The 24,558-nt window shown below is 47.1% G+C and overlaps 1 protein-coding gene across 1 annotated transcript in view; it reads left to right on the top strand.

Annotated features, from left to right (window-relative positions):
* Window positions 1-24,558, top strand: part of TOX4 (TOX high mobility group box family member 4) — a 39,448-nt gene extending 14,890 nt beyond the window's left edge. The window contains exons 3-9 of the mRNA XM_034427057.3: window positions 11,575-11,817; window positions 14,561-14,824; window positions 16,936-17,214; window positions 17,802-17,882; window positions 21,006-21,710; window positions 23,045-23,208; window positions 24,121-24,558. Of these exons, the coding sequence (XP_034282948.2) occupies window positions 11,575-11,817; window positions 14,561-14,824; window positions 16,936-17,214; window positions 17,802-17,882; window positions 21,006-21,710; window positions 23,045-23,208; window positions 24,121-24,184 (1,800 nt within the window). The 3' untranslated portion in view covers window positions 24,185-24,558. The remainder of the gene's footprint in view (window positions 1-11,574; window positions 11,818-14,560; window positions 14,825-16,935; window positions 17,215-17,801; window positions 17,883-21,005; window positions 21,711-23,044; window positions 23,209-24,120) is intronic.

The following is a 24,558-nucleotide window of genomic DNA, read 5'->3' as shown; positions in this document are numbered from 1 at the left end:
TCATCTGCACATCTTTTCATTCAAACCCGCAGAAAACCTCCCTTCCCTTTTCGACGCAAGTGCTAGATCTAAATCTAGAAACCACACTTTCCTGGTACAAGGGGAAGAAATTTTTTTTTTCCATTGACCCAATAAAACATAAAACTCACAGCAAAGGAGCCTGGGTGACATTTCCACAGAGTTAAAAACTACCAAATTTTCCCCCCAAAATAAAATAAACAAATTCCAAGCTGAAAGACCCTGGTGAGATGAAGGAGCAGATGGGAAGCAGTAGCATTTAAACTTATATACCGCTTCACAGTGCTTTTACAGCCCTCTCTAAGCGGTTTTACAGAGTCAGCCTGTTGCCCACAACAATCTGGGTCCTCATTTTACACACCTTGGAAGGTTGGAAGGCGGAGTCAACCTTGAGCTGATCAGAATTGAACTGGTGGCAGTTGGCAGAATCAGCCTTCAATGCTGCATTTTAACTGCTGCGCCACCACAGCTCCTTTTAAAGCTAAATGTGTCTATTTAACTCAAGGCATGCGGGCTGGATCCGGCCGATGGGGTGCTTAGATCTGGCCTGCGGGGCCGCCCCGAAAATATTTATTTTATTTTTTATTGATTTGATTTGATTTGTATACCGCCCTTCTCCAGCAGGACTCGGGGCGGTGAACAGCCGAGATAAAACAGAGCATACAAAATTTAAAAAACAGTTTAAAAGGTAATTAAATAATTTCGGCCCACAATTTAAAACAACCCAATTAAAACCATTTTCAAATTAAAACCGAACGGATGGGATCAAGCCAGCCCCGCTAGGTGAAATAAATGAGTTTTCCGGGCCCGACAAAAAGTCTGGAGGTCTGGTATCGTGCGTATCTCTGGGGGGAGGTCGTTCCAGAGAGCGGGTGCCACCACAGAGAAGGTTGTCCCCCTGGGGGTCGCCAGCCGACATTGTCTGGCGGACGGCACCCTGAGGAGGCCCTCTCTGTGCGAGCGTACTGGCCGGTGGGAAGCTATTGGCAGTAGAAGGCGGTCTCGTAGATACCCCGGCCCTAAGCCATGGAGTGCTTTAAAGGTGGTCACCAACACCTTGAAGCGCACCCGGAAGACCACCGGGAGCCAGTGCAGCTCGCGCAGGAGAGGTGTCACATGGGAGCGCCCTGTTGCTCCCATAATCCCCTGCGCAGCCGCATTCTGGACCAGCTGGAGCCTCCGGGTGCACCCCAAGGGGAGCCCCATGTAGAGAGCATTGCAGTAGTCCAGGCGGGAAGTGACCAGTGCCTGAGTGACCGTGCGTAGGGAGTCCCGATCCAGAAAGGGACGATCCAGAAAGGTCCTCTGCCAGCTATTTTCCTAAAGGGCCTGGGGTGGATAATTGGACACACAAGGAATTCGCCTTTGGTGCATATGCTCTCAGTGTACATAAAAAGACAAGATACATTCATCAAGAATCATAAGGTACAACACCTTAGTGATAGTCATAGGGTACAAATAAGCAATCGAATCAATGATTCAACGAAACAATATAAATCGTAAGGATACAAGCAACAAAGTTACAGTCATAAGTGGGAGGAGATGGGTGATCGGAACGATGAGAAGATTAATAGTAATAGTAATGCAGCCTAATGTGAATAGTTATAGAACACCCTTGGAATGGTGTGGGAGTAGGAATGGCTTTCCAGAGGAAAAAAATTGCAGACTACAGTAACCAGGAGCATCACTTAGATGACCCTGCGGACACAGGTAAACCACCAAGTGCTTCAACGACCCTCTGAAAGGATGCAAACGACCAGCTGTCTGCAAGGAATATAAATCCTTCCATTCCCTACCATCCAGTCAGAGCTGAAGAAGCTTCTGGGATGAGAAGCGAAATGTCTTCAAAAGAAAAAAAAACAAGGAAGTCCAGTTGCCTCCTGAAAAAAGCACCTTTGGGACAATACATAATCTTTATTTATTAAATTTATGTGCTGCCCGCCTTGCTATCGAGCGACTCTGGCCAGAGGGATAAGAATAGAAGGACTTTTTTTATCGATAGTCTGGTTGTAGGGGAGTCGAGAGAAATATTTGGAAAGAATATTGAATTGTTCCAAAGAATGTTGGACACCTGGGGGAATTTTATATATATGTTGATGGACTTTTATATGATATTCGCCCAGACCACCCCAACGATGCCCTTGAAGTGATGTCCCAGTGCCTGGAGGCCGTACGGATCTGGATGGGGAGGAACAGGCTCAGGCTCAACCCATCCAAGACCAAGTGGCTGTGGTTTCTGACGTCCCGATATAGTCAGCTGGTGCCATCGCTGACTATTGGGGGTGAATCATTGGCCCCCACGGATAGGGCTCGCAACTTGGGTGTCCTCCTGGATTCACGGCTGTCTTTAGAAGAGCACTTGACGGCCGTAACCGGGAGGATTTTTCATCAGGTTCGCCTGATCCGCCAGTTGCGTCCCTTTCTAGATCGGGACTCCCTACGCACAGTCATTCATGCCCTTGTCACCTCCCGCCTGGACTATTGTAACGCTCTCTACATGGGGCTCCCCTTGAGAAGCACTTGGAGGCTCCAACTGGCGCAGAGTGCGGCTGCGTGGGTGGTTATGGGAGCGATGTGGAGTTCCCATGTAACACCTCTCCTGCGCGAGCTGCACTGGCTCCCGGTGGTCTTCTGAGTGTGCTTCAAGGTTTTGGTTATCACCTTTAGAGCACTCCATGGCTTAGGACCTGGTTACTTACGGGACTGCCTGCTACCACCAATAGCCTCCCACCGGCCAGTACGCTCCCATAGAGAGGGGCTCCTCCAGGTGCCGTTGGCCAAACAATGTCGGCTGTCGGAGAGCCTTCTCTGTGGGGGCACCCACTATCTGGAACGAGCTCCCCCCGGAGATAAGGAGGATCCCAGATCTGCGCACCTTCCGCCGCGCGCTTAAGACTCTTCTATTTCATCAAGCTGGCCTGGCCTAAATCTTCCCCCTTTTAATGTGGAAATTTTAAATTTGTTTTAATTATAGGGTTATGGGTAAGGCGTTTTAAATTGGGGAGCCATTTTGGATTTAATTTTGTTTTAAATGTATTTTAATGTTTATATTGTATGTTTTTTAATCTTGGCTGTTCACCGCCCCGAGTCCTTTGGGAGAGGGGGCGGTATAAAAATTTAATAAATATAAATATATCATATATAAATATTAGCAATTTACCTGTTCCGTTATGTCTTGCTAATAGAGCACATGGCTAATAAGTAAAGAGGTTGGTGAAAACGTAGAATACGAGGCCAAAGACACAGGTAGTCCTTGACTTACGACCACCATTGAGCCCCGAATTTCTGTTGTCAAGTGAGTTTTGCCCCATTTTAGGACCTTTCTTGCCACACTGGGTTAAGCGAATCACCTCAGTTAAGTAAGTAACACGGCCATTAAATGAATCTGGCTTCCCCATTGACGTTGCTCGCCAGAAGGTCGCAAAACGGGATCACATGATCCCCAGGACACTGCAACCAGCGTCATAAATATGAGTGATGTGGCAAACGTCTGAATTTTGATCTCGTGACCAATGGGGAACGCTGCAACGAAAGGCCGTCATCAGTCACTTTTCTCCAGCGCCATTGTAACTTGGAACGGTCGCTAAATGATGCAAACCCAAGGCAGCATCTAGCTATGTAGGAGGGCCCAATGTCGTGGCCTGTCAAATGATTGCCACGCAAGTCCAACGGTATTTCAGTATGTCAGATTTGCATAAGAAGAGGGTCTTCAAGCCTGAGCCAATCCTGAAACGAAGGCATCGCGACCGCAAAACAGGAACCAATCTGGAGAAGAGGGAAGCCACGATGGGCATATGTAAGCACCAATGAAGAAGCATGGTTTTACGAAATGCCAGACAGCAGCCTGAACTCATAAGAGGAAAGAGAATTTTTTTCCCCCTTGAGTAAGAACCAGAAGTCATTTTACGTATTGCTGCGCTCAAGTCCACCTTCTCATCTCAACCCAACGTCTTATTCCTTCCACTTCTGCAACCAGCTCTCCGGGATTTTAAATAGACCCTCTAACTTGGAACTCAAGTCTGGTAAATTTGCTTACATGATATTCCCTCAGGGCTTTTTAAAATGTTGCCAGTAAATTTAATTCATTATTGCATCCGTGCAAAGTTAACATACTTGACGCCCGGGTAAAATAGATTTAATTCAGTTTGGTTTCCTTATCTTTGTTCACCACACCGACTTAAAAAGGAAGTGAGCCGGCCGGGAGGTTTCTGCAGATGCTGAGTTATAAATAGGGCTCGAAAAATTTAAACGGTCCTTGGTAAAACACGAAGGGAACCAAACTCACTTAATGAAAAGAAGGACTAGGCGAGACATGATAGCAGTGTTCCAGTATCTCAGGGTCTGCCACAAAGAAGAGGGAGTCAAGCTATTCTCCAAAGCACCTGAGAGTAGGACAAGAAGCAACGGGTGGAAATTAATCAAGGAGTGAAGCAACTTAGAACTAAGGAGAAATTTCCTGACAGTGAGAACAATTAATCAGAGGAACAACTTGCCTCCAGAAGTTGTCAATGCTCCAACATTGGAAGTTTTTAAGAAGATGTTGGATAACCCTTTGTCTGAAGCGGTGTAGGGTTTCCTGCCTAAGCAGGGGGTTGGACTAGAAGACCTCCAAGATCCCTTCCAATTCTGTTATTCTATTCTAAACTCACCCCAAAAACTTGGAATATGATGTGACCTGCTGTTTGTATTGGCTTGTTGATTTTGACTTTATAATCTATCAATTGTCTTCTTAGCGGCAAATTACAGGCCGACATTATATAATAGATTTGATGGTTATTGTAAAGAAACCAAATAATTTATTTGGTTTCTTTACAATAGCACTCAGCCCTTAGCTTTGTGGAACCTTCTCTGGGTCTTAATAGCCAGGGCAAACCTGTTCCTTCCAATTGAAGGAGGGGTCAAAAGACCCCCCTTCCCCTCAAAATTTAGCATCTTGTTAAGGAATTCTTATTTTAGCTTCTCAGACCTTTTGCAATCCGTTGCTAGAACGGAAGGGGCAATGAAAACAGCTTGGTTAGTAACACCTTCAGGAATGCTTGCTCTGATTAAACCCCAAATGTAGTCATGGTACATAAAGTAATTACATAGAAATAGGGACTACAAGGGTTAGCAAATGCTGGAAATTGTGTCAATGACGATTGTGCTAAAATATATGTGTTACTGGCAATGTGTTGAAAAGCTAGCACTGTACAGAATGCCTAGAAAATCTAATCGAATGTGTGAAGTTTTTAGACTAAAGGCTAAAGCATACAAAGAAAAGTCGCAGGAATTGGGTGTGTCTAGTTTAATGACAAGAAGGACTAGGGTTGACATGATAGCAGGGTTCCAATATTTATTTATTTTATTATTTTATTTTATTATTTTATTTTATTTTATTTTATTATTTTATTTTATTTTATTTTATTTTATTATTATTTTTTATTTTATTTTATTTTATTTTATTATTTTATTTTATTTTATTTTATTTTATTATTTTATTTTATTTTGTTTTATTTTGTTTTATTTTATTTTATTTTATTTTATTTTATTTTATTATTTTATTTTATTTTATTTTATTTTATTTTATTATTTTATTTTATTTTATTTTATTTTATTTTATTTTATTTTATTTTATTTTATTTTATTTTATTTTATTTTATTTTATTTTATTTTATTTTATATTTTATTTGTTAGTTCGATTTATATGCCGCCCTTCTCCGGAGACTCAGGGCGGCTTACAATGCATTAAGCAATAGCCTTCATACTTTTATATATACCTGCTTAGTAGGGCTTTCGGCTCCCCCTAAGCGGTGTTCTTTTTTTTTTATACAAAGTCAGCTTATTGCCCCCACAATCCGGGTCCTCATTTTACCTATCTCGAAAGGATGGAAGGCTGAATCAACCTTGAGCCTGGTGAGATTTGAACTTGCAGTAATTGCAGGCAGCTGGCAACTAAGTGCTACTTTAGCAGCACTTAAGTCCACTGCGCCACTAGGCTCACCAATTTGAGATGCTGTCACATCAAATCACAAAAAGGGGTCAACCTCTTCTCCGAAGCATCAGAAGGCAGGACAAGAAGCGGTGGATGGAAACTAAACAAGGAGAGAAGCAAGCTAGAACTAAGGAGACATTTCCTGACAGTTAGAACAATCAATCAATGGAACAACTTGCCTCCAGAAGTTGTGGGAGCTTCATCACTGAAGGCTTTGAAGAAGAGACTGGACTACCATTGTCTGAAATGGTTGAGCAGATGGTGGACTAGATGACTTCCCTTCCAGCTCGCAATGCTATGTAATCAAGGAGAGAAGCAAGCTAGAACTAAGGAGACATTTCCTGACAGTGAGAACAATCAATCAATGGAACAACTTGCCTCCAGAAATTGTGGGAGCTTCATCACTGAAGGCTTTGAAGAAGAGACTGGACTGCCATTGTCTGAAATGGTTGAGCAGATGGTGGAGTAGATGACTTCCCTTCCAGCTCGCAATGCTATGTAATCAAGGAGAGAAGCAACCTAGAACTAAGGAGAAATTTCCTGACAGTGAGAACAATTCCTCAGTGGAACGACTGGCCTGCAAAAATTGCCCCATCACTGAAGGCTTTCAAGAAGAGACTGGACTCCCATTTCTCTGTAATGCTCGAGCAGATGGTTGGACTAGATGGCCTCCAAGGCCCCTTCCAGCTCGCTATGCCATATTCCTCTACGCAAGAGAAGTAAAAAAATGATGCATTCATTTATTTATGGTTGTTCTGCACAATCTTTTTTTTTGAAACCAAGCTCTGTCTAAAATGACAGAGGGTTTCCTGCTTGAGGAGAGGGTTGAATTAGAAGACCTCCAAAATCCCTTCCAATTCCGTTATTCTGTTAAACGTTATTTTAATACGCTATATACTTGCCTTAAGCATTGTATATAAATACCTAGGTCAGTGATGGCTAACCTTTTTGCCGTTGCGTGCCAAAAGCAGGGGGGAGTGTGGAGGGGTCGCGCACATGTGTACCTACACCCATAATTCAAGAGGCTTTCTTGGAGCCTGGGGAGGGCGAAAACAGCCTTCCCCACCCGCCGGAGGCCCTCCAGAGGCCAGAAACGGCCAGTTTCCCAACTTCCGGTGGGCCCAGAAGGCTCAAAAATCAGCTGGCTGGCACACACACATGCTGGAGCTGAGCTAGGGCAACAGTCACGTGCCCACAGATATGGCTCTAAGTGCCACCTGTGGCACGCGTGCCATAGGTTCGCCATCACGGACCTAGGTATTATGCAGAAAGACAAGAACTATTCAGGCCAAGTATGAAAAGAGAGCCATGAAATTAACCTTAACCCTAATAGCGATAGCAGTTAAACTTTATATACCGCTTCACAGGGCTTTACAGCCCTCTCTAAGCGGTTTACAGAGCCAGCCTATTGCCCCCAACAATCTGGGTCCTCATTGTACCCACCTTGTAAGGCTGGAAGGCTGAGTCAACTTTGAGCCTTGGGAGACTCGAACTGCCAAATTGCAGGCAGCCGGCAGTCAGCAGAAGTAGCCTGCAATACTGCATTCTAACCACTGAGCCACCACGGCTTATAACTCTAATCCAGGGGTGTCAAACTCAAGGCCCGCGGGCTGCATCCGGCCTGTGGGGTGCTTAGATCTGGCCCATGGGACTGGACTGGACTGGAAACCGCAAAGGACCAGCCCACCGTGGCTCTGCCAGTGAAAACGGAGCTCGAAGGGGACTCCTTCAGCTCTCTGCTAGCGAAAATAGGGAGCGGGGAGAGAAGGAAGAAAGGAAGATTATAATGAGAGTGAGGGAGGATCTTAGAGAAGTCCTAGAATAGAATAGAATAGAATAGAATAGAATAGAATAGAATAGAATAGAATAGAATACAATACAATACAATACAATACAATACAATACAATACAATACAATACAATACGAATTAGAATTAGAATTAGAATTAGAATTAGAATTAGAATTAGATGAACTGAACTGAACTGAACTGAACTGAATTAGAATTAGAATTAGAATAGAATTAACAGAATAGAATAGAATACAATACAATACAATACAATACGAATTAGAATTAGAATTAGAATTAGAATTAGATGAACTGAACTGAACAGAATTAGAATTAGAATAGAATTAACAGAATAGAATAGAATACAATACAATACAATACAATACGAATTAGAATTAGAATTAGATGAACTGAACTGAACTGAATTAGAATTAGAATAGAATTAACAGAATAGAATAGAATAGAATAGAATAGAAAAAAGAAAAGAAAAGAAAAGAAAAGAAAAAAGAAAAGAAGAAAAGAAAAAAGAAAAAAGAAAAAAGAAAAATAAGAGTTGGAAGGGACCTTGGAGGTCTTCTAGTCCAACCCCCTGCTTAGGCAGGAAACCCTACACCACTTCAGACAAATGGTTAGCCAACATCATCTTAAAAACTTCCAGTGTTTGGAGCCTTCACAACTTGTGGAGGCCAAATTAGGACTTGGCCACCACAGGTTCCCCCAAGTCCCGTGTCACGCCCCCCACCCCACCCACTATGGCCACGCCCACACGAGGCCATCCCCCCCCCCGGGCCCTCCAAGATCAAACACCACTTTGATGCGACCCTCAATGAAATCGAGTTTGATACCTCTGTCCTGATCCTATCCCTTTGTAGGAAAGACATAGATGAAAATAAAGCAATGCAAAATAAATTACAGGATTTTTTTACTGGGGGGGGGGGAGAAAAGAAACAGACCAGTATTGACCTATTTATGGCAACAAAGAAGGCTAGAGAACAGTGATGGCTGACCTTTTCTGGACTGAGTACCCAAAGAGCGTGCGTGCAAGTGCAAATGCGTGCATGCATGCCCAACTCTCCAAAATACAATGTGCGTGTGCACCCCACATGCACGTGTGCCCCCACCCACACGCACCCTGCACTCCGCGCATGCGTACATCCTCCCCACATGCACAGCAGAGACCCCAAGACCAGCTGGCTGGTGGGAGGCACGGACGCATGCACGGTAGAGCTGAACTGGGGTGACGGCTTGCGGGCCCGTAGAGAGGGTGCAGCGTGCCATCTCTGGCACGCGTGCCACAGGTTCACCATCCTGGCTATAGAATGTTATTTTAGCCGGAGTATTTTCTACTTCGCCGGTTTCCCTTTTGGCATTGCGTTGAATGCCTAGGAAACGTGCGACGCATTCAGCTTTTCATATTTGGATGTCTCTTTTTTTGTTTTTTTAAGTTTTTTATTTTTATTTTTCATGTTTAAATGTACAGTCTTTTATCCATCCTTATACATTGTTCGTTCATCATCTTCTTTAACTTCCATTAGGTAATTAATTAATTATTTGTTCAGGTCTGCTCTTTTACCATTTCCTCCTTTTGTTTTACTACAACCTTTTCTTTTTCCCTTCCCTTTTTTCTCCTCCTTTCTTTCTTCTTTCCTCATTCCTCCTCTCCTTTCCTTTCCTACTTCCTTTCCTCTTTCCCCTCTCCTCTCTTCTTCCTCCCCTTCTTACCCTCTCTCCTACTCTTCTTTCCCCTTCCTTCTCCCTCTCCTTTTCCCATTCTTCTTTTCTCTTCTCACCTCCCAACTCCCCTACTTTCCCTTCTCTACTCCTCCCCTCGTTTCCATTCCTTTATTGTTTCCTTTTTTTAATTCAATCTGACCTCTGTGCTAGAATAAGAATGTTGAAATATTGAGGTAGAAGGAAGGGAAAATTGCCCCAGTTGCTACCATGTTTCCCCAAAAATAAGACCTGGTCTTATTTTCTTTGTTCGGCCCCAAAATAAGCACCAGGCCTTATTTTCGGAGGATGTAATACCCACTTACCTTCGGACAACCACAGCCATGCATCCTATACCTGGCGTGCCACTGCCCAACTTCTGTAGCCATTTGCGCTGGTGCCGCTGCTTGTGGAAGGACACCGCTTGGCTTGTTGCGCCAGTGCCGCTGCTCATGGCAGGAGGCTGCGTGATGCGTTGTGTCATTGCATGCACGAGTGGGGGCACCGGCATAACATGCCATGCAGCATTGTGCGAGCAGTGGCACTGATTCGATGCACCACATGGCGTCTGGCTGCGAGCGCTGCAAGCAGCTGCACAAGAAGTCGGGCAGTAGCGCAACAGGTGTCCGGGCATAGGAGGCCTGGTTGCGGCAGTTCTAAGGTAACTAGCCTGGTGGCTCAGCAGACTAAAAAAGCATTGTGATTAACACCAGCTGTCTGCAATTACTGTAAGTTCGAATCTCACCAAGCTCAAGGTTGACTCAGCCTTCCATCTTTTCTAAGGTAGGTAAAATGAGAACCCAGTTTGTGGGGGCAATAAGCTGACTTTGTATAAAATATACAAAAGTATGAAGGCTATTGCTTAGCGCATTGTAAGACGTCCTGAGTCTCCGGAGAAGGGCGGCATATAAATCAAATAAAAATAAATAAATAATTTTTTTAAAAAAACCCAGCTGCGGGACACATGGGGCAGCTCCAATCCCCACCCTACCTTGATTTTTTACGCCTCGTACAACCAGGTGGTGGCTGGGACTTAACTAGGTCTTATTTTTGGGGTAGGGCTTATTAAGCGCAGGTGTGAAAATCAGGCTATGGCTTGTTTTCGGGGTAGGTCGTATTTTCGGGGAAACACGGTATGGCAACGAGGCAGAATCCCAAAAGTCAGGTGCTTGTAAGATTAGGGCATATAATGTAACATTGGACAGTGGGTCGCGGCCAATGGGCTTCAAGCCATCCCTTTTAATTGGTTGTCCGATTGGTCCTCATTACAGTGTGATTATGGTGTAACCTCCTTATGTTTGCTATGCTCCAAATTCTAATAAACCTCTGGATCCTAAAATAAGATGCTTTTCCAGTGTGTTGTCCATTCAATTTCTAGTAAGTGCAACTTTGCTCATAATTCCGTTTTTCTCCTGATATGTACGCTCCCACAGTACGCTCCCACAGAGAGGGACTCCTCAGGGTGCCGTCTACCAGGCAATGTCGGCTAGCGACCCCCAGGGGGATGGCCTTCTCTGTGGCAGCTCCTGTCCTCTGGAACGATTTGCCCCCGGAGATACGAAGGATATCGGATCTCCGGGTTTTTCGCCATGCCCTAAAAACTTTTCCATCAAGCAGGGCTGGCATGAACCCCCCCATGCTTTTTTTTTTTTTAGTCTTTTTAGCTTTTTAAATTGTCAAATGGGTTTTAGTTTTCAATGTTTTAAATTTTTGGGCCACAGTTATTTAATTCTTTTAATAATTTTAAATTTTGTATTGATATGTGTTTTAGGTTCTGGCTGTGCGCCGCCCTGAGTCCACTTGGAGAAGGGCGGGATATAAATTGAATGAATGAATGAATGAATGAATGAATGAATGAATAAAAATATGTATAATAATACTTATTAAAAAATGTGAATGCAGCTTGACTTTTAATAATTTTTTTTTAAAATGTTCATTTAGAAAGAATCGGCTCCTTTCTTTCTCAAGTTTTTGGGGGATACTTATTCACCGCAGTAGGCGTGTCTGAACTAGGTGTGCAACCTAACCTGGCTTGAAGTAAACTTTCTTCCTTCTCTCTCTCTCTCTCTTTTTTTTTTGCTTGTGCAGACTTTCCACACGCCAAGTCTGGGGGACGAAGAGTTCGAAATTCCACCCATCGCCCTGGACGCCGACCCCTCCTTGGCTGTTTCTGACGTGGTTGGGCACTTTGAGGACCTGGGTGACCCTGTGACTGCCCCCGATGCCACATTCTCGGCCCAGTATGGGGTTCAGGCCCTTGACATACCTGTGGGCATTACCCATGGTCTTATGGAGCAAGGGGGCGGGCTGCTGAGTGGTGGGCTAGCCATGGTAAGCCAAACATTGTAAGAACGTGGTTTGGAGAGGTGGAACAAGCGGAAGGGCAACGTGGTTTTCTGTTGCTGATTTGACCGCAGTTTATTCATTTAGGAAAGCTATACTGAATGCTGATTGACACTGTCTTTCAGCAGCAGCATAAGTTTAATGAAACATAAAACTCGTGATTAAAATTGAGAGTTAAATAGGAGCATTTAGAGTTAAAAGGAGCCGTGCTGGCGCAGAGGTTAAAATGCAGTATTGCAGGCTGATTCTGCCAAACCGCCACCAGTTCAATCCTGACCGGCTCAAGGTTGACTCAGCCTTCCATCCTGCTGTGGTCGGTAAAATGAAGACCCAGATTGTTGGGGGCAATAGGCTGACTCTAAACCGCTTAGAGAGGGCTGTAAAGCACTGTGAAGCTGTATGTAAGTCTAAGTACTATTGCTTAAAAGGGTTAAATTAAGAGTTAAAAAAGGGGGCAATTTTTAAGTCCTTTCTCAATGAAAACAAAAATCAGCCCTTCAGTTTGGCAGAGAGGACATTCAGAAAAATGTAATTGTGAAGGCACACTTTTGGGGAGCTATGCTATGGCCTTTGACACAGGCAGGAGTTGGTCCTCAATGGATCCCAGTAAATAGCTGGAGAAAGAGACTGGCAGACAGGAATCCTATCTTTATGAAAAGTTATATGGCCGCTCAATTCACTTTCAGCAGACTGGGCGGGGTTACAAAGATAAAAATCCAATACAAAAACAATAAAAACACAATAAAACTCATCCCCCTTGGCAACAACAGTCAAACAAGCCATTTGATAGCCTCCATCCCACTCTGGGGTCCCCAGGCCCATTGACAGAATCGGGACTTCTGAGCCTTGGGAAAGAGTATCCAGTGGGCTTCAATCTTATATCTGCAGGGGTGATGTTCCACAGGGAGGGAGCCACCACAGAAAAGGCCCTTCTGCTTGGTCCTGCTAGATCAGTAGTCCCCAGCCATTAGAGCTTGGCGGCCTGCCAGGGTGCAGTGGCGGGCATGTGAGCGGCAGGTGCAGATGTGCACAAACGGCTCCATTTGTGTGAGTGGTGCACGCACCCTCCCTTCATACGAGTGGAGGCCTTTGCCCTCATGCAAAGCTCCATTCGTGGGAATGGAGCTTCATGTGCAAGCGCTGTCTGCTCGCACAAGGGAAGCTCCACGCACACATTCGCCAATTTCTCCTGAAGCCATAGTTCAAACAAGCTGCAGCCTGGTGCTGATGACTATTTGACATAGCACGTAGACTTATATCCCGCTTTACAGTGCTTTACAGTCCTCTCTGAGTCAGCCTTTTGTCCCCAACAATCTGGGTCCTCATTTTACCCATCTCGGAAGGATGGAAGGCTGAATCGACCTTGAGCCTGGTTGAAATTTGAACTGCCAAGTTGCAGGCAGCCGGCAGTCAGCAGAAGTAGCCTGCAGTACTGCACTCTAACCACTGCGCCACCGTGACTCATATTTGACGTAACACCTCAAATATTGCTCCACCATCGCGTTAGCTCGTTCTGCTGCACCATTCGTGCTCGGATGAAAATCCGAGCTAAGGCCCCGGGAGGAACCAATTGATAGAATGAATTCCCTCCAGAACTTTGCTGTAAACTGGACCCCCTGATCTGATCTGATCCTTCTCGGCACTCCATGCAGATGGTAGATGTCGCTCAGAAACAGCTTTGCAAGTTCGTGGGCGGAGGGCACTTCCTTTATGGTAGTGGGCCGAGGCCCGGGGGTTGGGGACCCCTGTGCTAGATGGACCTCCTTAGAGGAGGGGAACTGGCTCATTCCCTGCCTGTCTTTCAAACCTGTCAAGATGAAATGGGGAGACCTAAGATTCCCCCCGTCTCCTGATCATCAGTGGCTCATCTGTCTGGCATGCCAGCGAGGAGAAGTTACTTCGTTGCTGCACAGGAAACGGCACAGCCTAATTTCTTTCACCAGGTTTTGAATCATTCCAGGATTTCAGATTCCAGATATGCTGTTCATTTTAATATTTTAAACTTTACTTTTAATCTGGTCTTTATTAGTGCCATCTTAGAAAGTCAGGGTACAAATCAAATACGGGTGGTCCTCGACTTACAACAAGTTCCGTTAGCGACCATTCCAAGTGACAACGGCACTGAAAAAAGTGACCGATGACCGTTTTTCACACGACCGTTGCAGCATCCCCACGGTCGCGTGATTTACTTTCGGACGCTTGACGACTGGTTCGTATTTACGACGGTGGCAGTGTCCTGGGGTCATGCGGTCCCCTTTTGAGACCTTCCAACAAGCAAAGTCAAGGGGCAAGCCAGATTCACTTAACGTGCATGCTACTAACTTAACTGCGGCGATTCGCTTAATGAACGTAGCCAGAAGAGTCATAAAATGGGGCAAAACTCACTTAACAAACGTCTCGCTAAGCAACAGGGTTCAGTTGTCATAAATTGAGGACTGTCTGTAAATGAATCGTTTACAGGGACTTCTGCTGGTTTGTTTGGGGTGGGAGGGATAACTCCAATCAATGTCTATGGAAATTCTCAGTCATCCAGGTCATAGTTGTCCCAAGAGGCAACTGGACTTTCTGGAAGTCAGTCCTGGAACTGGACTTTCTCAACCCCCAATCAAGTTGAGTGTGCAGAGTAGAGGTGTGAACAGCTGGCCAGGAAGCTAACATGGCACCTGGCTTCATGGCAGAAGCTGCCCTGCCCCTACATCTGTATTCTAAATTGACTTCCCCCTTTTTCTAGGATTTGGATCACCCCATGGGAACCCAGTACAGCGCCAATCCGCCTGTCACCATTGACGTGCCTATGACAGACATCAGCACTGGCCTCATGGGGCACGGGCAGCTGACCACCATCGACCAATCGGAGCTGAGCTCTCAGCTGGGGCTCAGCCTGGGAGGAACTTCCATCCTGCCTCCCGCGGCTCAGTCCCCCGAGGAGCGGCTTACACCCACCCCCTCACCCTCCAATTCTCTGCAGGAGGAGGAGCCAGAAGAAATCAGGCGGGTGAGTTTCGGCCGGCCGGCTGTTGAGAGGTGGAGAATGTGAGGGGTATCCTCAATGCTCTTTGAGCTTGGCTGTTTCATTACCCAACGACATAACATCATCATTGTAAACCCCACCCCTTTTCTAGCAAAGGTGATGCCCAACCCTGTGTAACTTTTGTAACAGCCCAGCTGCTGTCTATAAATATTTTCAATCATCCTGGTCATGGTTGTCCCAAAGGTGCCTTTTTCTAAAAGGCAACTGGACTTTGTTTTACTTTTAAGAATTATTTGAAAACATTTCACTTCTCATCCAAAAAGCTTCTTCAGTTCACATAAGTAAGCGGGACCTCAGAAAGAGTTCGAATAGAACACAGTTTCTCAAAACCTTGGCAACTTTAAGATATGTGGACTTCCAGCATTTGCTGGGTGGGGAATTCTGGGAGTTGAAGCCCAAAGTTGCCAAAGGATAGAAACACTGGAAAAGAGGCTGGGGCAAACGAGATCCAAAATAAAAACTATTCCACCTGCCCACAGTTATAGGCTCCATCTCTGCTCTATGCAGCTCTTTCTGAATACAGAATAACAGAGTTGGAAGGGACTTCTGGAGGTCTTCTAGACCAACCCCCTGCTCAGGCAGGAAACCCTAAACCCGTAATGGCGAACCTATGGCACGCAGAGCCATATTAGTGGGCATGCCAGCTCAGCTCTGGGGTGCATGCGTGAACCAGCCAGCTGATTTTCGGACCTTCTGGGCCCACCAGAAGTAGGGAAACAGGCTGTTTCCTGCCTCTGGGAGGGGTGGGGAAGGCCCGTTTTTCTTTCTTACCTGGCTCTCTGTGTATCTGGGAAGGGCGAAAACAGCCTTTCCCACTCCCTTGGAGGCCCTACGGAGGCTGAAAGGGCCCATTTCCCAACTCTCCTTGGGACAGGAAGTGATGTTTTTTGCTGTCCCCAGCCTCCAGAACCTCTCTAGGAGTCTCTAGAAGCCTCTCTAGGAGTCTCTAGGAGTCTCTGGAGGCTGGGGACAGGAAAAAACGTCACTTCCTGTCCCACCGGGAGTCGGGAAATGGGCCCTTTCAGCCTCCGTAGGGCCTCCAAGGAAGAGGGAAAGGCTGTTTTCGCCCTTCCCAGATACACAGAGAGGATCTGGAGCCAGGTAAGAAAGAAAAACGGGCCTTCCCCACCCCGCCCCCAGGCCCTCCAGAGGCAGGAAACAGCCTATTTCCCTACTTCTGGTGGGCCCAGAAGGCCCGAAAATCAGCTGGCCGGCACACGCATGCGCCCCAGAGCTGGGCTGGCATGCCCACTAATAGGTTCATGGCATGCCATAGGTTCGCCATCACGGCCCTATACCATTTCACGCAGATTGCCCAGTCTCTTCTTAAAAACCTCCAGTGTTGGAGCATTTACAACTTCTGGAGGCAAATTGTTCCACTGATTAATTAATCTAACTGTCAGGAAATTTCTTCCAGGTTGCTTCTCTCCTTGATTAGTTTCCATCCATTGCGTCTTGTCCTGCGTTTGGGTGCTTTGGAGACTAGGTTGACTCCCTCTTTATTTTGTGGCAGCTCCTTAGATTTTGGAACACTGCTATCATGTCTCCCCTACTCCTTCTTTTCATTAAACGAGCCATATCCAATTCCAGTAACCTTTCTTGATATGTTTTAGCCTCCAGTCCCCTAATCCTCTTTGTTGCTCTTCTCTGCACTCGTTTCAGACTCTCAACATCTTTTTTATAATATGGTGACGAAAACTGGATGCAGTATTCCAAGAGTGGCCTTACCAAGGCATTATAAAGTGGTACCGTGTTTTCCCCAAAATGAGACCGGGTCTTATATTAATTTTTGCTCTAAAAGAAGCATTAGGGTTTATTTTCTGGCTAGGTCTTATTTTGGGGAAAATACGGTACTAAAAGCACCCATCTGGCTGATAATCTTAACTGGGGCTTATTTTGGGGGTAGGTCTTATAATACGAGCATCATGAAAAAAAATAATGCTAGGACTTATTTTCCGGTTGGGTCTTATTTTTGGGGGAAACGGGGTATTAACACTTCACGTGATCTTCATTCTATCCCTCCGTTAGTGCAACCTAGGAATTTATTTCTTATTGTGTTCATCTCTGTCCCGTAGCAAGTTTCTGTCGCCAAACCAGCCCCACCTGCTTCGGTGGCGCCCCCGCCGGTTGCAGCACCCGCAGTCGTGCTGGACATCGGGAAGAAGCAGAAAGCGCCCAAGAAACAGAAGAAAAAGAAGGACCCCAACGAGCCCCAGAAGCCCGTCTCTGCCTACGCCCTCTTCTTTCGGGACACCCAGGCGGCCATTAAAGGGCAAAACCCCAAAGCCACCTTCGGCGAGGTCTCTAAGATTGTCGCCTCGATGTGGGACAGCTTGGGAGAGGAACAGAAGCAAGTACGTCCCAAAGGGTTTGTTGCGCCGAGCGGTTATAGGGGTGGGACGCATACCCATCGCCACGCTTTCAGCACCAAGGACAGCACCCCAAAGAGTCTGTCTGGAGCCCTAAAAAAAAAAAAAAAAACCCGCTCATTTTGCATTCGCTCATTTCCATCTCTTAACATTTTGCCCAAAAATTGAGCCAAAAACATCAATTAAGTGGATAATTGGCAGGAATCAAGTTGAGGAAGGCAGCTGCAGGGGTGAAATGCTACCGGTTCAGACCAGTTCGGGTGAACCGGTAGTAAAACATGCTATGGGGCGAAATAGTATTTCCGACGATCAGCTGGGTGACGATCAGCTGTGACACGCGATTTATATTAGCTGGAATCGTCAGATTTCCTACTTCCTAGCTAATCTAAAACATGGGTGGACTTCAATTTCCAGGAATTCTGGGAGTTGAAGTCCACCCGTCTTAAAAGATGCTAAGGTTGAGAAACACTGCTACAAGGGCCGGTACGTGAACACCTGAGTTGAAGATCAGCAAATAAGGGGACATGTTGAAGATCCAGCCTGCTTTATAATTCCCATTTCTCTTTTTGTAGGTGTACAAGCGGAAAACGGAAGCTGCCAAGAAGGAATATTTAAAAGCGCTAGCTGCCTATCGGGACAACCAAGAGTGCCAAGTAAGGGGGCATGATCTCCTCTTCTTTCCCCATCTTTGCTCCATTGAAACTTTCCCCTTATTTTACTTGCCTTCCAGGGAAGAATGGAAGAGAAGGAAACCGCCCTGAGCCTGAGATTTCATTTGCCCTGAACTGCCTTTGCTGATAAATGGTGTCTCAGGGGTGTCAAACTCAATTTCATTGAGGGCCACATCAGGGTTGTGTTTGACCTCAAATGTTGTTCTGTCCTAGACGTTCCCAAACCACGAAGCAGACTCCTTATCCTGACAAAAATCCCTTTTTATTAAGTTACTGTGAATTTCTCTCATTCACATCCAGCAAAGTCTTTCAAGGGTGAATTTACAATTTATCTGACTTGGAAATCTGCCAGGCTGATATCTTCAAAACTTGGCAAGGAGTCTCTGAGAGTCACGAACCAATTAAGCAAACTAATTGTCTCCTGCAAACTACACTCCCCTTTCTTTCCCTCTGGGAGGGGCCATTCATTGTCCACCTGTGGCCTTACTCCCAAGTCGACCCTTGTTCTTTAGCTGTTCCCTTCGTCTGGCAACTCTGCGCATGCGCACACTGGGAACAGGCTCCAGCTCTTCATCTGCTTCACTGATGTCTGACTCTGAAGGCAGCTGATAACTGGCATACGGCCCTGGCCCCCTCTCTGCCTCCGACGCAGAGCCCTCATCAGAGCCTTCCCCAGACTCCAGGACTGGCCCATGTTCCTCCCCAACCTCCTCACTGTCCGAATCTGCTGCCAGCTCCACTGGCTGCTGACAGGCCACAACAGGGGGCCGGTGTGGGTATGGCATGGGGCATGGCCAGCTCAACGTCACTCATGTCGGGGGTGCCTGTGGTGGCCCGAGCGCTCTTTCAATGAAAGTGGGCTCCCGAGCTCCGTTTCCTGCTGTGACGGCTTCATGCAGTCCTCCCGAGCTCCGTTTTCACTGGCAGAGGCACCACGGGGCCGGTCCTTCGCTGTTTCCAGGTGGGCCCATGGGCCAAATCTAAGCCCCCCGGGGGCCAGATCTGGCCCCCGGGCCTTGAGTTTGACACCTTTGTTCTAGTATTTCAGCAGGAAAGGGTTTACATGGTGTTTTTAGTTAAGAAGCAGAAGCTGGAGGTTTTTATAATTGGAAATAGTACTGAGAGGCTTTCAATCACTAAACGATCTTTTTTCTGGTGTGTGTCTGTAGAAAATTCATGATGGACCACCGATACAAGGAAGATGCAGAAAATGCCTGTCCTTTCATGACCTCTGTATTTTTTTTTAAAAAAAATCAATCTGGCTTAAAAAAAGAGATCTTATTTTAATTTAAATTTAATTCAATTTCCAATTTATATACCGCCCTTCTCCCTGAGGACTCAGGGCGGTGTACAGCCAAAATAAGAACATAGAATACAAATATTAAAAACAGTTAAAAATATATATAAATTAGGCCCAGAAATTAAGAAATCACAAACCAATTAAAAGAATTTAAAAAATTTCTTCTTAAGCCAGCCCGGCTTTCTGGAAAAGATGGGTTTTAAGGGCACGACGGAAGGCACTGAGGTCATGGATTCTCCTTATCTCAGGGGGCAACTGATTCCAGAGGGTAGGAGCCCCCACAAGAAGGCCCTCCCCCTGGGGGTCACCAGCCTACATTGTTTGGCTGATGGCACCCTGAGGAGGCCCTCTCTGTGGGAGCGCACGGGTCGATGGGAGGTCGTCGGTAGCAGCAGGCGGTCTCGAAGATAGCTAGGCCCTATGCCATGGAGCGCTTTAAAGGTGATGACCAATACCTTGAAGCGCACCTGGAAGACCACCGGGAGCCAGTGCAGCTCGCGTAGGAGAGGTGTTACATGGGAGCGCCATGCTGCTCCCATCACTACCCGCGTTGCGGATAGGTAATTTTATTTTTATTTATTGGATTTTTATCTTGCCTTTGTTATTTTTCTAAGTAACTCAAGGCAGCGAGCGTACATTATACTCCTCTTTCCTTTTTTTTTTTTTTTCTTAACAACAATAACCCTGTGAGTGAGTTGGACTGAGACAGAGGAACTGGCCCAAAATCACCAAGTTGCCTTAAGGCGGGACTAAAACAGCCTCTTCTTGATTGATCCAAGGTCACCCAACTGGCTTTCATGCCTAAGGCGGAACTAGAACTCTCAGTCTCCTAGTCATTGGTCCAAGGTCACCCAAGAGGAGAGCAGTGGAAATCTATGGGCTGATCCTTGGGATGGAAGAGCCATCGCTGCTAGCGAAGCCCCACCCTAGCTTTGGGGATAAAAGGCAGGGGGTGGAGATGAATAGATGTGGCAGACAACTATTCATCTGCCGGCCAGCTGAACTTGTTAGCCTGCGGTGAGAGAGAAACTTTTTGCCGGGGCTGCCGGTGTTCTTAATAAAGAAATCTTTGAGCTAACTTCAGAGGGTTTGGTTGTAGTCCGCCAGCAACCCGTGGAGCTAGCAGCAGAGTCGGACAGTGAGGAGGCTGGGGAGGACCATGGGCCAGTCCTGGAGTCTGAGGAAGGCCCGGACGAGGGCTCTGCTTCGGAGGCAGAGATGGGGTCAGGGCCATCTGGGAGTGATGCGTGGACTCTGGAGCCTTCAGAGTCGGACAACAAAAAGGCAGAGGAACAGGAGGAGCCTGTCCCTAGTGCGCGCATGCGCAGAGCTGCCAGAAGGCAAGAGCAGCTAAAGCAAAAAGGACGACTCAGGAGTAAGGCCAGGAGATGATTGGCCCCTCCCATAAGGCTTAAAAGAGCAGCAAAGCCTCCTGAGCTCTTTGTAGGAAAGCAACGTTGCTAAACCCGTTTTCCAGTCGGCGTCTCTTGATTCTGAACTTCGTGGGGCTTTGCCAAGTAAGGCCTTTGGCAGGGTGCCAAAGAACATAAATGTGTGTGATAAGCCTGAAGGACTTTTTCTGAAGGACTTGTTATGGAATTAATTTGGACTAAGCTGGGAATGAAGTAATTCTCAGCTGTTATAATAAAATAGTTTTGTTTGAGACTAATTGTGTCCTGTAATGACTAAGTGAACCTAGGTCACAACAGGTTTGTCGTGTCTGGGGAGCTGAGTCAGAACACCGGGACAGGGAACACTTGGTCTCTTCTTGAACTGTATCCCCGATTTTGTATTCCCTTCCCTAGACCACAGTCGAGACGGTGGAGCTGGACCCGATCGCTTCTCCTGCGGAGCCACCAGCCCCTGTTGTGGAATCGGCTTCACCTCCGGCTCCGGTACCACCCAACCCTCCGGCCTTGGAGAGTCCGCCTCCCCCACCACCTCCTGCTATCGTCCCCGCTCAGCCCACGGTGGTGGTGACCTCCAGCGCCGGCCCGCAATCGGCCGGCCAAACCAGCATCACCAAGATCATCATTCCCAAACAGATGCTGCCGTCCTCGCTGGCGGTCACGTCGCAAGGAGGCGTGGTGACGGTGATCCCCGCCACGATGGTGACCTCGCGGGGCATCCAGCTGGGGCAGCTGCAAGCTGGGACAGGAACCACCCAGATTGTCACGCGTTCGGTTTTAGCTGCGGCCGCCGCAGCTGCCACATCCATGCACCTACCGCGGCTGCAGCCTCCCCCTCTTCAGCAGATGCCTCAGCAGCCCCCCGCCCAGCCGGTCACCATTCTCCAGCAGCCCCCTCCTCTTCAAGCCATGCAGCAGCCTCCTCTCCAACAGAAGGTGCGCCTCAACCTCCAGCAGCCCCCGCCCCCCCTTCAGATCAAAATCCTGCCCCCGCCAGCCCTTCAGATCCAGCCCATTGCTCTGAGGACGGAAGACAGCAGCCCCGAGAGGACCAGCACTGAGCTCCAAACATCTCCGGAGCCCATCAATGTCGTGCCGGAGGTAAGGAACCATGTAGGAGAAGTAGAAAAAGAGAGCATTGTGTTCTGTCCCCGTCCCATACACACACACCAACAGACGTCCAAGAGTTAAAAACCAAACCAGCCGACAAAATCCTTTTCTTTATGATAACGAAACTTGGCAGCAACCTAGTGGCTGCCTGCCAAGAGTTTATTACTCACGAAGGGAAGAGATAACTTCTCTCCGCTTTTGGTACATCAGAGTAAAATGTTCAATAATTACAGAGTAAATTAAGTCCAAATATAATCCAGCAAAGCCTATAGCAAAAGTCCGGCAATGCAGAATGGCGTGGAAGCTTTCAGCTTTGTTCGTCACAAGGCTTGACTGGCCACCACGCTCCCTTTTATACCCTGTGGGGTGTGGTCCAGTGACTCAGCCTAATCTCTGGCACGCCTCCTCTTCTGTTGCGTGCGCTTATCTCTCCGACGCTGGCGTGGATCCAGCCAAGACTCATCCCCGTCACTGTCCGACTGCGCCTGCGCGGGGATACCTGGCTCCTGGCCAATCACTTCTCCGGCGGGAGACACCTGAGGCATTGCCAGAGAGGAGGGTCCTGGAGAGGGAGGCCCGGCCAACTCCTCTCCTTCCCTTTTGGAGCCTTCTTCCTCAGATAAGGTGGGGTCGGGGGTCAGAGCCACAACACATTGGAGCAAATAGCAGAATAACAGAACAACAAAGTTGAGAGAATAGAACATAAATAGAAATAGGAATAGAATAGAATAAAAAAAATGAAATGAAATAGAATAGAATAGAATAATGGAATGGAATGGGATTAGTCTTTTAATGATCCCGTAATCCTTTACATCGGGATGGAATCGGGGCAACTAAATTGAGCAGAGTGTTTACAGTCCGGATGCCCTTCCTGTCACCAATGCAGAGTTTGCAGCAGATGATTACTCATTGTGCCCAGAGAGAGAAATATCTGCCACTACCTAGGATCGAACTCGCAGCCCCTTGATCATGAGGCAAGAGCTCCACCTCTAGGCCATTGCACCACTCCTAAGAGATAAATAAATAATAACAATTGAATCAATGGAATGATTTTTCTTCCAGAAGTGGGTACTCCCAACGCTGGAAGTTTTTAAGAAGAGTTTGGACTGAAATATATAGGGTCTCCAAGGTCCCTTCCAACTCTGTTATTCTGTCAATCAAAAAGGCAACTTAATCGGATTGGACTGGGGAAGAGATCTCGGCCCCCTTTCCTCCTCCGATTTGCAGGCCCGAAGAGCCTTTGCTTTCCGTCCCACCCTCCCGTCCCCCACTCTAGCAGGCTCATTGGCTACATCTCAGAAATTTCCTTTTCCTTCCTCTTCCAGGTGGAGTCACCAACACAAATGCACGTGGAGCTCGTCTCCGAATCGCCCGTGGCCATGTCGCCCCGCCCTCGCTGCATCCGGGTGGGCTGCGACAACCCTCCCGTGGTCAACAGTGACTGGGACAACGAATACTGTAGCAACGAATGCGTGGTTAAACACTGCAGGTGGGTTTGCTTAGAGCAGGGGTGTCAAAGTCAAATTTCATTGAGGGCAGTGGTTGACTCTTGGGAGGCCGGCCGGGCGTGGCCGACGGGGTGGGTGTGGCCGACTGGGTGGGCGTGGCTAGCTTCACGCCACTCCGTAAACTGCTGGCATGTTTCCTCTTCGCACTGGGTAGACTGGGCTGAAGCCACGCTGGCCCAATGTTTCCTCTTCACACTGGGTAGACCGGGCCGAAGCGACTTGCGCCGGCCCCTTACATTTTCCAGGTCTGCCCCACGGGCTGGATCCGACCACATTGCAGGCCGAATCCGGCCCCCGGGCCTCGTGTTTGATACCCCCAGCTTAGCGCTTCTGTATGGTTCTTCTCAGAGATACCGCAGAAAGGAATTTCCTCGATTTAGCCATGCTGGGACGGTGGGTCAGAATCCAGTACAGGTAGTCCTCGACTTACGACCGCAATGAACCTCCCCCCCAAATTTCTGTTGTGAAGTGAGACATTGGTTAAGTGAGTCTTGCCCCCATTTTACGACCCTTCTTGCCACCGTGGTTAAAAGTGAATCGATGCGGTTGATAAGTTAGGTAACCCGGTTGTTAAGCGAATCTTGGGTTTCCCCGTCGACGTTGCCTGTCAGAAGGTCGCAAAAGGGGAATCGCATGACCTCGGGACGCAGCAACGGTCATAAATACGAGTCAGTGGCCAAGTTTGTGCATTTTGATCACGTGAATGTCGGAAAAGTCATAACCCTGGAAAATGGTTCCTTTTTTACTAGTGCCGTCGTAACTTTGAACGGTCCCTAAATGAACCGTTGTAAATCAAGGGCCACCTGTACATTAATCTTGTTTCAGTTTGGTTTTCTGTTAACTGACATATGTCTCTCCCCCCCCCCTTTCTCTTTCTCTCACCGCCCCCCCAGGGATGTGTTCCTAGCTTGGCTGGCTTCTCGCAATTCCAACAACAACGTCGTCTTTGTGAAATAACACCCCGCCCCATAATAACAATGGTGGGGAAAGAAACTACGCAGTTTTGTGTTGCCGTTGCACATTTCTGCCCAAAAGGATGATGCCCAAATCCAGAAGAAGAAGAAGAAGAAGAAAAATCCCGTCCTTGCAACTGTGAGGGTGGGAAAGCAGGTTCTGGACATCTTCTCAGCTGTAGACCCACCAGCAAGAGAAAGGGGGGAAAAAAAAAAACCCCATCCCTTTGGAGAAGGGTGCGAGGAAATAAACTGTGGGGTGGCACTGCCTTTCCCCTAACTCCCCACCCCTCTCTTTTTTTTTTTTTTCTTTTCTATACACAAAATCTCTTTAATAATGTTTCTCTTTGACGGAGCGATTAAAAGCTGGAAGAGGAA

This window comes from Pantherophis guttatus, chromosome 4 (assembly GCF_059756535.1).
Source record: "Pantherophis guttatus breed Tessera chromosome 4, ASM5975653v1, whole genome shotgun sequence".
NCBI lineage: Eukaryota > Metazoa > Chordata > Lepidosauria > Squamata > Colubridae > Pantherophis > Pantherophis guttatus.
This window is presented reverse-complemented; position numbering and strand designations above follow the sequence as displayed.